General features: G+C 42.9%; 1 protein-coding gene across 1 annotated transcript in view; it reads left to right on the top strand.

Annotated features, from left to right (window-relative positions):
- The first annotated feature begins 688 nt into the window (after positions 1–688).
- The window catches only part of LOC143300582 (asialoglycoprotein receptor 2-like), a 47,153-nt gene continuing 34,711 nt past the window's right edge, over positions 689–13,130 (top strand). The window contains exon 1 of the mRNA XM_076614357.1: positions 689–845. Coding sequence (XP_076470472.1) covers positions 788–845 — 58 coding nt within the window. The 5' untranslated portion in view covers positions 689–787. The remainder of the gene's footprint in view (positions 846–13,130) is intronic.

The following is a 13,130-nucleotide window of genomic DNA, read 5'->3' on the forward strand; positions in this document are numbered from 1 at the left end:
ACACAAATCCTGAACAAGCCACACAGAACAATACAGAACAATTTGTGTTTGCACATTTCTTCTGTCTAGCCCGATCCAATGCCTTTAAAATTAATTTAGTTTCATAACACTTAATACAGAACACAATTTAATCATTCTCTCTCTGTCTCTGTCTCTGTCTCTCTCTCTCTCTCTCTCTCTCTTCTCATTGATTCTTTTATCAGAGGAAGCACGTATCACAAGTGAGTCTTGAAGGTCTTGCCTCTTTTGTTTTTCCCACAACAAAACTTGTAGAAAAAACAGAGAGAGAAAGAGAGAGCGACGGGAGGGGAGGAGGGGAGGGCGGGTGGAGAACTACCACTGTCTCGCAATGTGCGGCTAACATTTCCGTTTGGCAATGTGGGTTACAATTCAACTTAAAATAGTAACAATAAACAGCGGCAGTAGTTACATGTCTAAAACACACACACACACACACACACACACACAACAGCAACAAAACAAAAAAACAAGAGTAACTATAGATAACAGACTGATGCATGCTCACCAGCATGTGCACATACACATAAAGAGAGAGAGAGAGAGAGAGAGAGAGAGAGAGACTGGGGGTGGGGGATCGTTCGACATTTTCCTCGAAGTGATGAAGAGTGGTGAAGGGTAAAGGAAAGGGTAAATGGTGGGGTCGGTGATGCACGAAGTGGGGAAAGCAAAGGGGTGGCGGGTGAGAGAGAAGGGAATATGGGCTTCAAAAAATTGATAAGAGCTGGAAACCACTTCATGCCACCATTCAGCACACCATTCTTTCACCATGCGTGCTTTGTGCTGTGAAATCCCATTACTTCTCTGCTGCTTTCTGGCCTATGCAGGTATGTTTTTGAAAGATGGATGGATTGGGTGATATCACACACACACACAGACACACACACACACTGACACAGACACAGACACACACACACACATTTATCTGGTAAAAATGACTGGGGTTGATCAGGCTGCAAAAAAGAGAACCGGGAAATCTGACAGGTCAGTATCCCATTTGATTTATAAAAATGTTAAAAAGTTTCAAAGAATGTAGGGAAGGTGGGCCTAATTACGAACAGCGTGTAATTGCGAACGATTCCTGTACCACCCCACTTCGAAGCGTTCTCACCACATGCATTTCACAGTTTGTCTGCTTCGACCTCGTTCAGCCTCAATAAATATTCATTTCCAAGAACCAAATATCGCGCTCTTTCTTCTCCTCGCGCACCACTGTCGACTAAGATCACAAACGTGCTCTCACTCTCTCTAAAATCAAGAGATGCCTGCAGTAGGACTTGAACTTTGACACAGTATAAAATAGCTGATTTCATTGGATATGTTGAATTATTTGTGCACTACCAGTGCCGGAAGAATTCAAAAAAGCATGGTGGTGACAGACCAGGGCGTCATTTACGTGTGTGTCGTTTACAATTTCATCATAGGGTAGTTTGACTTGAGTCTATTTGCAAACTGTGTTGCAAACTGGGCGCTCTGAAAAAGGTGTGTGTGTGTGTTTGTGTGTGTGTTCAACGGAGAGGAAGGCGGTTACAGCAACGCACTGTGGAGTGCAGAGAGCAAGATGAGACACCGAAAGGATATCTTGGTCATCCACTGCATCCGTGCTCATCCTCCAGTCGTCTCGACTTAGTCTTGCCACTGGAAATTGGTGGACCCGGACGAGAGAGTGAGGTCGACGTTGCGCAACTCCTCTTCACTTTAAACAAACTCATCGGGCAAGTCATCAGTCATCCTTACTGACCTTTCATCCTTCATCATTTCATCACCCCCAAGTCCTGTGGCGACAGGCGAGCGACAAAACGACAGGTGTGGGTACACTGGCAGTCACAGCCGCAGACCTGCACGCAGGCGGCTCAGGCCATAGGGTCGTTCTTCATCGACAGGAGCAGCGATGGAGCTCGGCAGCCGTCTGAGCAGCCCTCTTTAGGAATGCACTGCTCACCTCCCTGGCATGAGGAAGGGGCTAGAAAAGGTGCCCTAACAATTGCCTGCTCCATATCACCCTGGCTAGCATACCGCGGCTGGCGGGGACCCTACATCAGCGGTCGAAACAAAGAGAAAGAAATGAAAAAACAAGGATCGTTCCTCTCACCATTGGTGCTTGGAACATAAGGACTATTCCTGGACAGAGATAACGCGGACAGACCCCAAAGGAGAACGGCACTAGTTGCATCCGAACTCGCCAGATACAACATCGACATCGCAGCCTTGAGTGAGACTCGGCTTGCAGGCGAAGGCGAGCTCTGTGAACGGGGATCTGGTTACACCTTCTTCTGGAGTGGACGAGGAAGTGAAGAGCGACGTGAGGCTGGCGTTGGTTTTGCAGTAAAAACAGCACTTGTCAGCAAGCTAGCTGGAATCCCAAAGGGAGTCAACGATAGACTTATGACCATGAAACTCCCACTGGCATCTGGCCAGAAGCACCTCACCATTGTCAGTGCCTATGCCCCAACCATGACCAACCTGGATGAAGTGAAGGCGAAGTTCTACGAGGACCTTCACTCTGTCATTGCTGCCATCCCTAAAGCAGACAAGCTCATCATTCTTGGGGACTTCAATGCTAGAGTTGGCTCTGACTACATCTCCTGGGATGGTGTGATTGGAAAGCATGGCGTGGGCCACTGCAACCCAAATGGATTGCTTTTGCTTCAGACCTGTGCAGAGCACGAACTGCTGATAACCAACACAGTTTTCTGCCTCCCTACCCGTAACAGGACGTCATGGATGCACCCTCGCTCAAAACATTGGCATCTCATCGATTACGTCATCGTCAGGAAAAGGGATAGGCAAGATGTACGTGTGACAAAGACCATGTGCGGCGCCGAGTGTTGGACAGACCATCGCCTTGTAGTCTCGAAGCTGAATATTCGAATCCAGCCCAAGAGACGCCCCCAAGGCCAGAAGGCTCCAAAACGGCTCAACATCGCTAAGCTGAAAAACATCACCATCAAACAGACCTTTGTGGAGCTGCTGGAAGATCGTCTGGAATCCGCCTCTCTGGACAACCAGAATGTGGAGTCTGACTGGAGGACCCTGCGCGAGCTGATCTATAGTATAGCTTCAGAGACCCTGGGACCCATGACCAGAAAGCACAAAGACTGGTTTGATGAAAACTGTGATGAAATCAAGCAGCTTCTGGATGAGAAACGCCGTCTGCATCAAGCCTACCTGAGCAACCCAAAGTCCACATCAGAAACGGATGCATACAATGCCATCCGCAGGACTGTTCAGCAAAAGTTATGTCAGATGCAGGATAAGTGGCTGAGCGACAAAGCCGATGAGATCCAGGGATATGCTGACAGGCACGATATGAAGAGGTTCTATGATGCCTTAAAAGAAGTCTACAGTCCCACATCCTCAGGATCATCCCCCCTCCTCAGTGCAGATGGGAATACCTTGATCACCGAGAAGGAGAAAATTCTCGAACGCTAGGCTGAGCACTTCAACAGTGTCTTAAATCGCCCTTCCTCCATAAATGATGAAGCCATAGACCGTGTCCCACAAGTCCCCATCAACGAAGCACTGGACGATCCGCCAACACTTCTTGAGACCCAGAAAGCAATCCGTCTGCTATCCAGTGGCAAAGCACCTGGCTCAGACTCCATACCAGCAGAGGTCTACAAGGATGGAGGCACTGTGCTGACTGAGAAGCTCCATCAGCTGTACTCATGTGGAAAGAAGAGACGATCCCCCAGGATTTCAAAGATGCATCTATCATTCACTTGTACAAGCAAAAGGGGAACCAACAAGCCTGTGATAACCATCGGAGCATTTCCTTGCTCTCCATCGCAGGCAAGATACTTGCCAGGATCCTACTAAACCGCCTCACAGCACACCTTGACCAAGGTTATTTGCCTGAGAGCCAACGTGGATTCCGGAAAGAGCGCGGAACCACCAACATGGTGTTTGCTGCAAGGCAGCTGCAAGAGAAATGTCAGGAGCAAAATGCTGCTCTGTTCTCCACCTATGTCGACCTCACTAAAGCCTTCGACACCGTGAGTAGAGAGGGACTGTGGAAGATCATGGCCAAGTACGGATGCTCTCGGAAATTTATTTCCTTGGTCAGCCAATTCCATGAAGGCATGCCGGCTCGAGTCCAGGACAATGGCGAAACATTTGCTCCTTTTCCTGTCACAAATGGTGTTAAGCAAGGCTGCGTCCTGGCTCCAACACTGTTCAGCCTCATGTTCTCTGCAATGCTTACTGATGCCTTCAGAGATGGCGATGTTGGAATTGGCCTAAAGTACCGAACAGATGGCAAGCTGTTTAACCTCAGAAGGCTTCAAGCAAAAACGAAGGTCATGACAGACATCATCAGAGACTTTTTGTTTGCTGATGATTGTGCCCTCAACGCTGGATCTGAAGCTGACATGCAACTCAGCGTCGACAAATTTGCCACTGCCAGCAGGAACTTCGGCCTTACCATCAGCACGAGGAAAACTGAAGTTCTCCATCAACCAGCCACAGGGAAACCCCACGTTGAGCCCAACATCACAGTCAATGGTCAGAGACAGTGCAGTGGAGCGGTTCACATACCTTGGCAGCACACTGTCACGAAATGCGACCATCGACGATGAAGTGAACGTCAGGATTGCAAGAGCAAGCGCAACGTGATAACCTCCGTCATTCTGATTCCCTCGCATCTTTTAAATCTCGTCTCAAAACTCACCTTTTCCCTCAGCAATAAGTTCAATTGTGGCAGGTCCACAACTACATGCATGTATATGAATGTGTATTGTGTGTGCGTGTGTTTATGTAAGTTTGTGCCTGCCTATGTGTGCGTATTTGTTAGGGTAGCTGTTAGATACACATGTATGTTAAAATGTATGTATGCAGTGTGTGTGTGTGTGTGCGTGCGTGCGTGTGTGTGTGTGCGCGTGCGTGCGTGCGTGCGTGCGTGCGTGTGTGTGTGTGTGGTCACATTTTGGTGTGTGTATGTAACATAGATATAATGTTTTATGTTATCAAAAGCGTTTTTGTAAAGCACCTAGAGCAGATTTCTGGATAGTGTGCTATATAAGTATCCATTATTATTATTATTAACTTTTGGTAGACTCTATGCAAATGTCTGGAACAGAAGAGGCATTGGTCTTCAGACCAAACTAAAGGTCTACAGAGCAGTAGTTCTCCCCACACTACTGTACGCCTGCGAAACCTGGACAGTGTACCAACGACATGCCAAGAAGCCGAACCACTTCCACACAACATGCCTCAGGAAGCTACTGAACATCAAGTGGCAAGACAGGACCCCAGACACGGAGGTGCTTGCAAAAGCCACCCTTCCCAGCATCTTCACCATCCTGATGCAGTCCCAGCATCGCTGGGCTGGACACGTGGCGCGCATGCCAGACCATCGGCTGCCCAAAAGGCTCTTCTATGGCGAGCTGCAACAAGGGAAGAGATCACACGGAGGTCAGAAGAAGCGCTTCAGAGATACTCTGAAAGTCTCTCTGAAAGCGTTTGATATCAACCCTGACTCCTGGGAGGAATCTGCAGCGGACCTTGACAAATGGCGCGCTGCTGTGCACAAAGGTGCCAAGTTGTGTGAGGCCAACAGGACTGCTGCAGCTGTTCAGAAGAGGCAGGCCAGAAAGTCAAACAAGCTCCCTGACAATGATATGCCTGTCTTTGTCTGCCCCAACTGTCAGCGAACATTTCGTGCGCAGATTGGACTATTCAGCCATCTGCGCACTCACAGATAGATTCATGAGCATCCCCCCACCACCACCACCACCCTCCCCCCATCCCCCAGCTGGATGACAACGATGGTCATCATCGATCTCGATGGACACATACCAGGAGGAATTTTGTTTAATGTCCCGTCACACAAATCGGTGATTGAAGACATTTTGTTAAAGTATTTATGAACACATTTGAGTATTATCGGTTAGAAGGGGTGGGAGATGTGAATGAATGGAGGGTTGGGGGAAACTGGGCAAATGAGGGTGAAATGTGGGTGAAATTTGAAAAAAAAAAAAAAATCTAAATACAATCACAGGAAATTACTTAAAGGACTTCGTAAAAGAGAAGTCGTTAAACTGACAAGCGAAACAACTGATAATGAATGCAAAAAGTCAAAAACATCAGCGTTCTCAGTCACTTGTGAAGACACACTTTCGTGTACATAAGGCTTCATCAAGCTACAGTCAAAAAATTATATGCTCAATTGTCAGGTTACTAAAGCATATGCACTTAACATTAGAACAATATTTGGTCCGTAATGAATTTGATAACAGTCTGAGAGATAAACTCAGAATTGGTCTGCGAATCGGACCAAAGTCTGAGAGAGTTAACTGACGAGGTTTTAGACTTGAATTCAAGCACCTCTCAAAGTCTCTTTCTAGTATATTGCTTATTTCCTTGTATGACAATGGGCAATATACTTTTATACTATCTATATGATTTTTTGCTCCCCTTTTTACTGCCCTGTCTGCTTGGTCGTTATAAAGGAATCCAGTGTGGGATGGTATCCAACAAAGATCAACATTTGTACCCTTCACAAATAGGGAGTGCAATAAATACCTAATTTCAAACAATAAATCTTCTCTTTGATTGTTCTCAAAAAGGAGCAAACTTTTTAAAACAGATTGAGAATCAACACAAAATAGGATATTACTTACTCTGATTGGTATATCAACAAGATGATTTAAAGCCATAAGGGTGGCCACCATTTCAGCTGTAAAAATTGAATGTCCCTTACCTAAATAATATGATTTTTCTGTTTTTAGGTCAGGAATGACAAAAGCAGATCCTGCACTGTTATCATCCAGGACCGAGCCATCAGTGTAAACTTTTAAATGATAATCAAAATTTTCTTCTAATTCAATTCTGACAGATGCTGCTATTATATGTGGAGATTCTCCTTTTGTTGTGTCAGAAGCACATATGTTGACGTTGTTTGCTTTTGTTAACTCCCAGGGAGGTACAAGTGGCACCAGAACACGAGGTGCCATATCATGCAAATCAGTGTCTGAAGAATTTAAAATATCTGACACGTATGTGCGAATGCTTTGTAGATTTGAATAATTTTGTGCATTTTTTGGAAAATCAATATGAGACCTAATATTTAATTCCTCAAAATCATCCACTGCTGTACATCTCACAATGTATTAAGCAGAATTTAATTTTCTGATTTCATCTAGTGGTAGAATACCCGCAAGCTTATAGGCTTCTGAGGTCTTAGTATGCACAGGTACTCCTAAAGCCAGTTTTTGTGTGTGTATGTGTGTGAATGTGTGTTTGAATGTGTGTGTGTGTGTGTGTGTGTGTGTGTGTGTGTTTGAATGTGTGTGTGTGTGTGTGTGTGTGTGTGTGTGTGTGTGTGTGTGATCAAAACCAACAGTACAAGTCTGGTGCAATGTTCCAATAATATCTTATGTCTAAAGATTTCAAGACCTGCTTCTGTTTTAATTGTCCACATGTATCGCCCGTTCGCATTTACCCTCAAGCACCCGTGCTATTTCAACCGCTGAAAAAAAACGTTAAAAAAATGGAGCAGACGAACTTTCCCTGGTGTAACCAATCGGATAAAGCCTTCAAAAACAGATGAACTACATTTGACGATCGTACCACCTGTAATATGTTCCATTTTAACGCTTCGACTGAATCGTCCGCATTTAGGCCTACTTTCCCTATTGTAAGATCGGTTTAAGAAGAAAAGACAGAGAGTGTTCATAAAGCCAACGATCTATGATTTCCCGGGGCTCGGAAACAGTAAACAATTTTTATCTAACAGACCTATTCCAGATATTTCACTAGTTTGGTCTACAGATTTCGTTCATTTGCCCTTCATACAAAATATACCAAAAACATAAAATATCATTGTGGAAAAGTAATAACTGTCACTCACTTATTTATTGTCATAAACCAAAGAAATAATTATTTAAAAGAAAAGAGATTTATCTTGATTCCGAGGCATTCATTTCCATTAGACATATTTTGAACACACACACACACACACACACACACACTGCGAATTTTCTTATTGTTAGATTAAGAGCCCAGTCGGACCAGGGGAGTGGTGGCCTTGAGGTAACGCGTCCGCATGGGAAGCGAGAGAATCTGAGAGCACAGGATCAGAATTTCTCTCCCGCCCCCATTCCCTACCCCTTCCATTAGACCGTGAAAGATCGTCTGGGCGCAGGCAACTGGAATGAGATGATAAATCGAGGTCCCATTTGTAGCATGTACATCACGCATGTAAAAGAACACACAGCAACAAAAGGGTGGTCACTGGCAAAAGTATGTACAGAAATCCACTTTGATAGGATAACAACAACACTTTGAATCAAGAATCAAGAATATTTAATCCTTTCAACCGTTTTGGGGCATGGAGGATATTATATAACAGCAATAGTATTTTACACCAAAATTAAACATAAACAATTAAAATAGCATAACTATCAGAAACAGAATACAAACTATATGAAACAACATAAATGGTGATAGTATTTTTCTGGTATTAAACCTCAGGATAGATCAGACAACGTTGCTCATCTTTGCAACATTACTCAAGTTTAACCAGATTGTCTTGGCTGCATGGAATAGCTTACACAGAAAACCTCTTCCAACAAGAATAAGGCCTTCAAGACTCACTTGTGATACACTTAAAAAAAATATATATAATCGTTAAATTGTGTTCTGTATTTGTTATTATAAAGCTTCCGGCAAAAAAAAAAAAAAAAAAGCCCTGAAGGCAGATTCGAACCCCGCGTGTTCGGGTGAGAAGAAACTGTCTTTCCCAATACACTATCGTGGCTACATAACTGACATTATAAATTTAACATATAACATGCTTTTTTAAGGGCGATAAATCGATTGCGGTATTCGCAGTGAGAACGCTGTTTAAAATCATATTATTCTGGTGTATCTTGGGCATTCAAAAAATCTTAAAGGGCAATTAAAAATTCTTTTTAACTCCGCGCAGTAAAGGAGACGTGGCTATCGTCGCAATCACACTGCAACATTTAGCCGTTTTCTCTGGATCTAGATAGATGTACAAGTTTAGTTACACCCGCCGGGATTGTTGGACACGGTCGATTCAATTTCTCTTTTATGTTCATTCTAGTTTTATAGTTTTAAAGTTGATATGAAAATTGAGTATTTTGTTAAACTAATAACATGTAGAGCCAAGTACATGCACTTCTAAACGTCGTATGAAGTGAAAAGGACTTAATTTTGATAAAAGTCAAGACTGGAAATTTTTACGTTTATTAAGGATATTAACTCTCATGGTTTGTTATTTTTAACTGTGAATTCCGACTGATTTTGTCGATATTTTTATGGCAGTTTGGGGCACAATCCAGTAAGTGATGAGGCGTGCACAAATATTTCTCTGAATAAATATTTAACGGTCTCCTTCTCCACTGAACTTTCCATCGCATGTTATTATGTATTGTCGATTGAATATAGGATTGAACGGGCAGGTTAACAACTTGAAACAAAATGGCGTCCTTCGCGTTGCCAGGAATACCGGCACGCGCTTTGAATATGTATAAATATGTGTAGCAATTGATTTTTGCGCATGACCTTCAGTGCTCAGCCAATAGATGTATAAAGTCCACTCGTAGTATTGATTTTAGTATTTTCCGAAAAAGAACACTTGGGCGAATGAACATAGTGAAAGCCATGTACACTGAGAGTAAAACACACAGACTTTTTATGTATTGAGTATAATTTCAAAATGTAATGTTCAAGACGAGAAAGATCAGTTTAAAGCAAATTAACCCCCTTAGCATTAATTACAGATTAATTTCCCTTTTTTACTGTCTGCACCAAAGACATGCACCAGAAATATAACTTCCATGCTTAGCAAAAGAAGTTCCTGTTTCAACAAAAAACGATAAAAATGACTGCTCTTGATGCTGTGTCAGAATATCAGATCAAAGTGCCAAGTTTAGATAATAAAAAAAAAGTAATAATAAAAATATATATTACCCCCCCCCCCCCCCCCCCCCCGCCCCCCATCCCAGTAAATTCAGTTTGCATATAATCTGGCTTCTTTTGTTATATACTTTTTTGTTCCCATCCCAGAGGTGCAATATTGTTTTAAACAAGATGAATGGAAAGAACTGAATTTGTTCTATTTTTATGCCAAATTTGGTGTCAACTGACGAAGTATTTGCAGAGAAAATGGCAATGTTAAAGTTTACTACGCAAACACACACATACATCCGAAACACCGGGTTAAAACATAGACTCACTTTGTTTACAGAAGTGAGTCAAAAATTAAACAATCATTGGGTGTTTTTTTTTCGCTGACGTTGTATTGCAACGATCACTTCCGAATCTTTATTCAGCAAAATAAGTCTAAGCTTAAAGCCTGAACCGGACTATAAATGGCGGGCGATTTGAATCAAGCCAGTTTCTCACCAGAGTCTGACACTGTGACGTCGGTGAAGGTTTATTCAAAATAAAAGCCTAATAAAGCTACGGTTTGGCTTCATTTATGGCAGAGAGCGAGATTTGCCTAGCAGCTTCCAATCTAGACCTGAATTGACTTTGGAAAGTACAAAATGTGTCAGCTACACGTAATACAAAATTTGAATGCAGAGAAAAGGGGCGGAGCTAGAGCCGTTTGTGTTTGCGCTAGACGTGTCTGTCAGATAAAAATAGCACCAGCACGTGGTACTGTCCGGTGAGAATTGGAAAGCATGCAGACAGCCCCTCGACGTTGGCAACCGTAAACGACCACATTGTTTGTAAAACATGCAAACGGAGAGAAATATGACGATCTACTAACCTTTCACCACCACATGTGACCCATGTAGGGAAGGTCGTCTGGATTTGGATACAAGTCCTGGATAGGCTCTAGTGCGCATGCGCAACCGAAACCTTGCTCTCGGGAGTTAAGACTTTAAGGGGTGTTTTTTTCGTCTTAATTTTTTTTTTTTTTAATAATATTACAAGTCCTACGTCATAACCATGTACTACGTCATTTACTTAACTGGTCACATGAGTCATCATGTAAGTTGCCCTTTCAGCATCAATGATCTGAAATAGGAGACTCCTTTGTGCAGCAGCCCACAACAACCTCCAGCAACACCTGAGACTACACAAAAGGACTATGCACACCCCAGCGCACAGCAACAAAGTGGTTAACAGTATAATCGTTAACCTTTTTGTTCACGATTTGGCGAATGTATCTTATATTAACAACGTCATACAGTCATATAAGTTCACATATGCTTGATATTTGCGTATTTTCCGTGCCTTCCAATCAAATTACACATATCAAATCATTTACACATACAATTTTCAGTCTGCGAGTCGCTGAGATTTTACTTTCAACACATACGCACAGTCACGTTCTTCACTGTCCAGAAATTTTACTTTCAACCCATGCGCAGTCACATTCTTCACTGTCCAGCAGATCACAAAGTTGGCTTGCATCACCACATGAAATCATCAAGTATTTTAGTGCATGCTTTAAATGTCCAGCTAAAAGGGCATAACAGTACGTTATACTTATTTTGATATACACATATTTTATATCATCAAACAAACACTGCCATGAGATCCTTCAGAGACTGTGTCAACTGTTCCAACTAGCAGTTATTTATAGTATCTTGTAACATATCTGTATCAAACAATCATGCTTAATTAGTCATCATCAGGAAAGACTCGTACATTGTCAGAACGTTTATAACAACTTATTCCCTCCTGAACAGCTTATATGACAAATATTTACGATAATGTGATTTTTTATATCCTAAATCATTGAAATCTTCAATAAATAAGCGCGGTATCCTGTCTGCCAGTCTTAGTGTCAACAAAAATTAAATCGTGAAATATAATCAGTAAAATCTTCAAGTTGAGTTCTGTTTTCCAGTTCACATGTATTCATAAAGAGAATTATAGATTCAATGTTGCGTACACAGTGTGGTGCAATGGGCAGGGGACAAGTAAACAGGGCAAGTCTCCATCATGCAGGCTACCAGTTGACCAGGTGCTGCAAACCCAGGGCACTGAAGTCCAGCTTGTCAACCCCCAGCAGAAGCAGGTCGTCGGGCGTATCGAGGAAAACCACCTTTGGTTCCGATTCTGGTCCGGTGCGTTCTTCAGTGCGCAGCAGATCTTGCCCCCTGGTGTTGAAGATACTCTGTCCACGTTTGCGTTCTGTTTCGCGATGTGAAGCATTCTGCTCCTTAGAGGGGTCAGGTCATCGTTCACATTACGGTCTTGTAGTTTGACGTCGTCTTTAGTTGTTTTCGTTTTGACATGATGAGTGCTTTCGTTTTTCTTGACTTGAGTTTCACAATAACAGGACGACTTGAAGAGAAGCTTCTGTCACTGGTGTTGCTGTTTCTCTGATTTTTGTTTTCGGGTCCCACTCTGTACACAGCCTCAATGTCCTCAGATCTGATGTCGCACCCTGTTGCTTGAAAGACATTGATCACTTTCTGTTCAATGTTTCTGTCTGATGTTTCACTGAGGCCTACGATCTTGACAGTTTCACGTCTGCTGAGCTGGTCTTACTGGTCAAGTTTGTATTGCAGAACAGATTTTGCTGTTGCAGATGCTTAACTGACAATTAATGCTCTTTTATCAACTGGGTAACAACAGAAGATAAACTGTCCTTCAAGGTAGTTAGCAAAATCTTCTGAATGGTAGAGGACAAAACTGGAATCAAAAGTTCTGTGACACGTGAAGCAATTTCGTCATAGTCACTGTCATTATTTTTCTGGTTCTTCCTGCCTTTCCCTCCTTTTCCACTGTCAAGCTTACTCAGCACATCCTTCTCTATTTCCCCCCACAAATCAAGATCGTCAAGTCTGTCAACAGAAAGTCCTGGGAATGAAAACGTGGCAGGGCGTGATGACTGGGAACTGGACATGGTGGTGTGAAGAGTCAGTTGATATAATGGCGGACACTAAAAATTGCTAGCGACGAATCGGGAGGGGAAAAACAAAACAAATGACAACTTTAGATTTCGCAGAACAGCACCAAAGACGGGGAAAAAAAAAAAAAAACCTGATGCACGAATCGACGAATCAGCAGAACTATGTCACACGATCTCACCTAATTTTACCTAGAGAAATTCCAAGACCAAACAGCAACTATCAAGGGCAATCACTCACACACACACACACAAAAAGAAAACACATTTGGTA

The sequence above is a fragment of the Babylonia areolata genome, chromosome 26 (genome assembly GCF_041734735.1).
Source record: "Babylonia areolata isolate BAREFJ2019XMU chromosome 26, ASM4173473v1, whole genome shotgun sequence".
Lineage (NCBI taxonomy): Eukaryota > Metazoa > Mollusca > Gastropoda > Neogastropoda > Buccinidae > Babylonia > Babylonia areolata.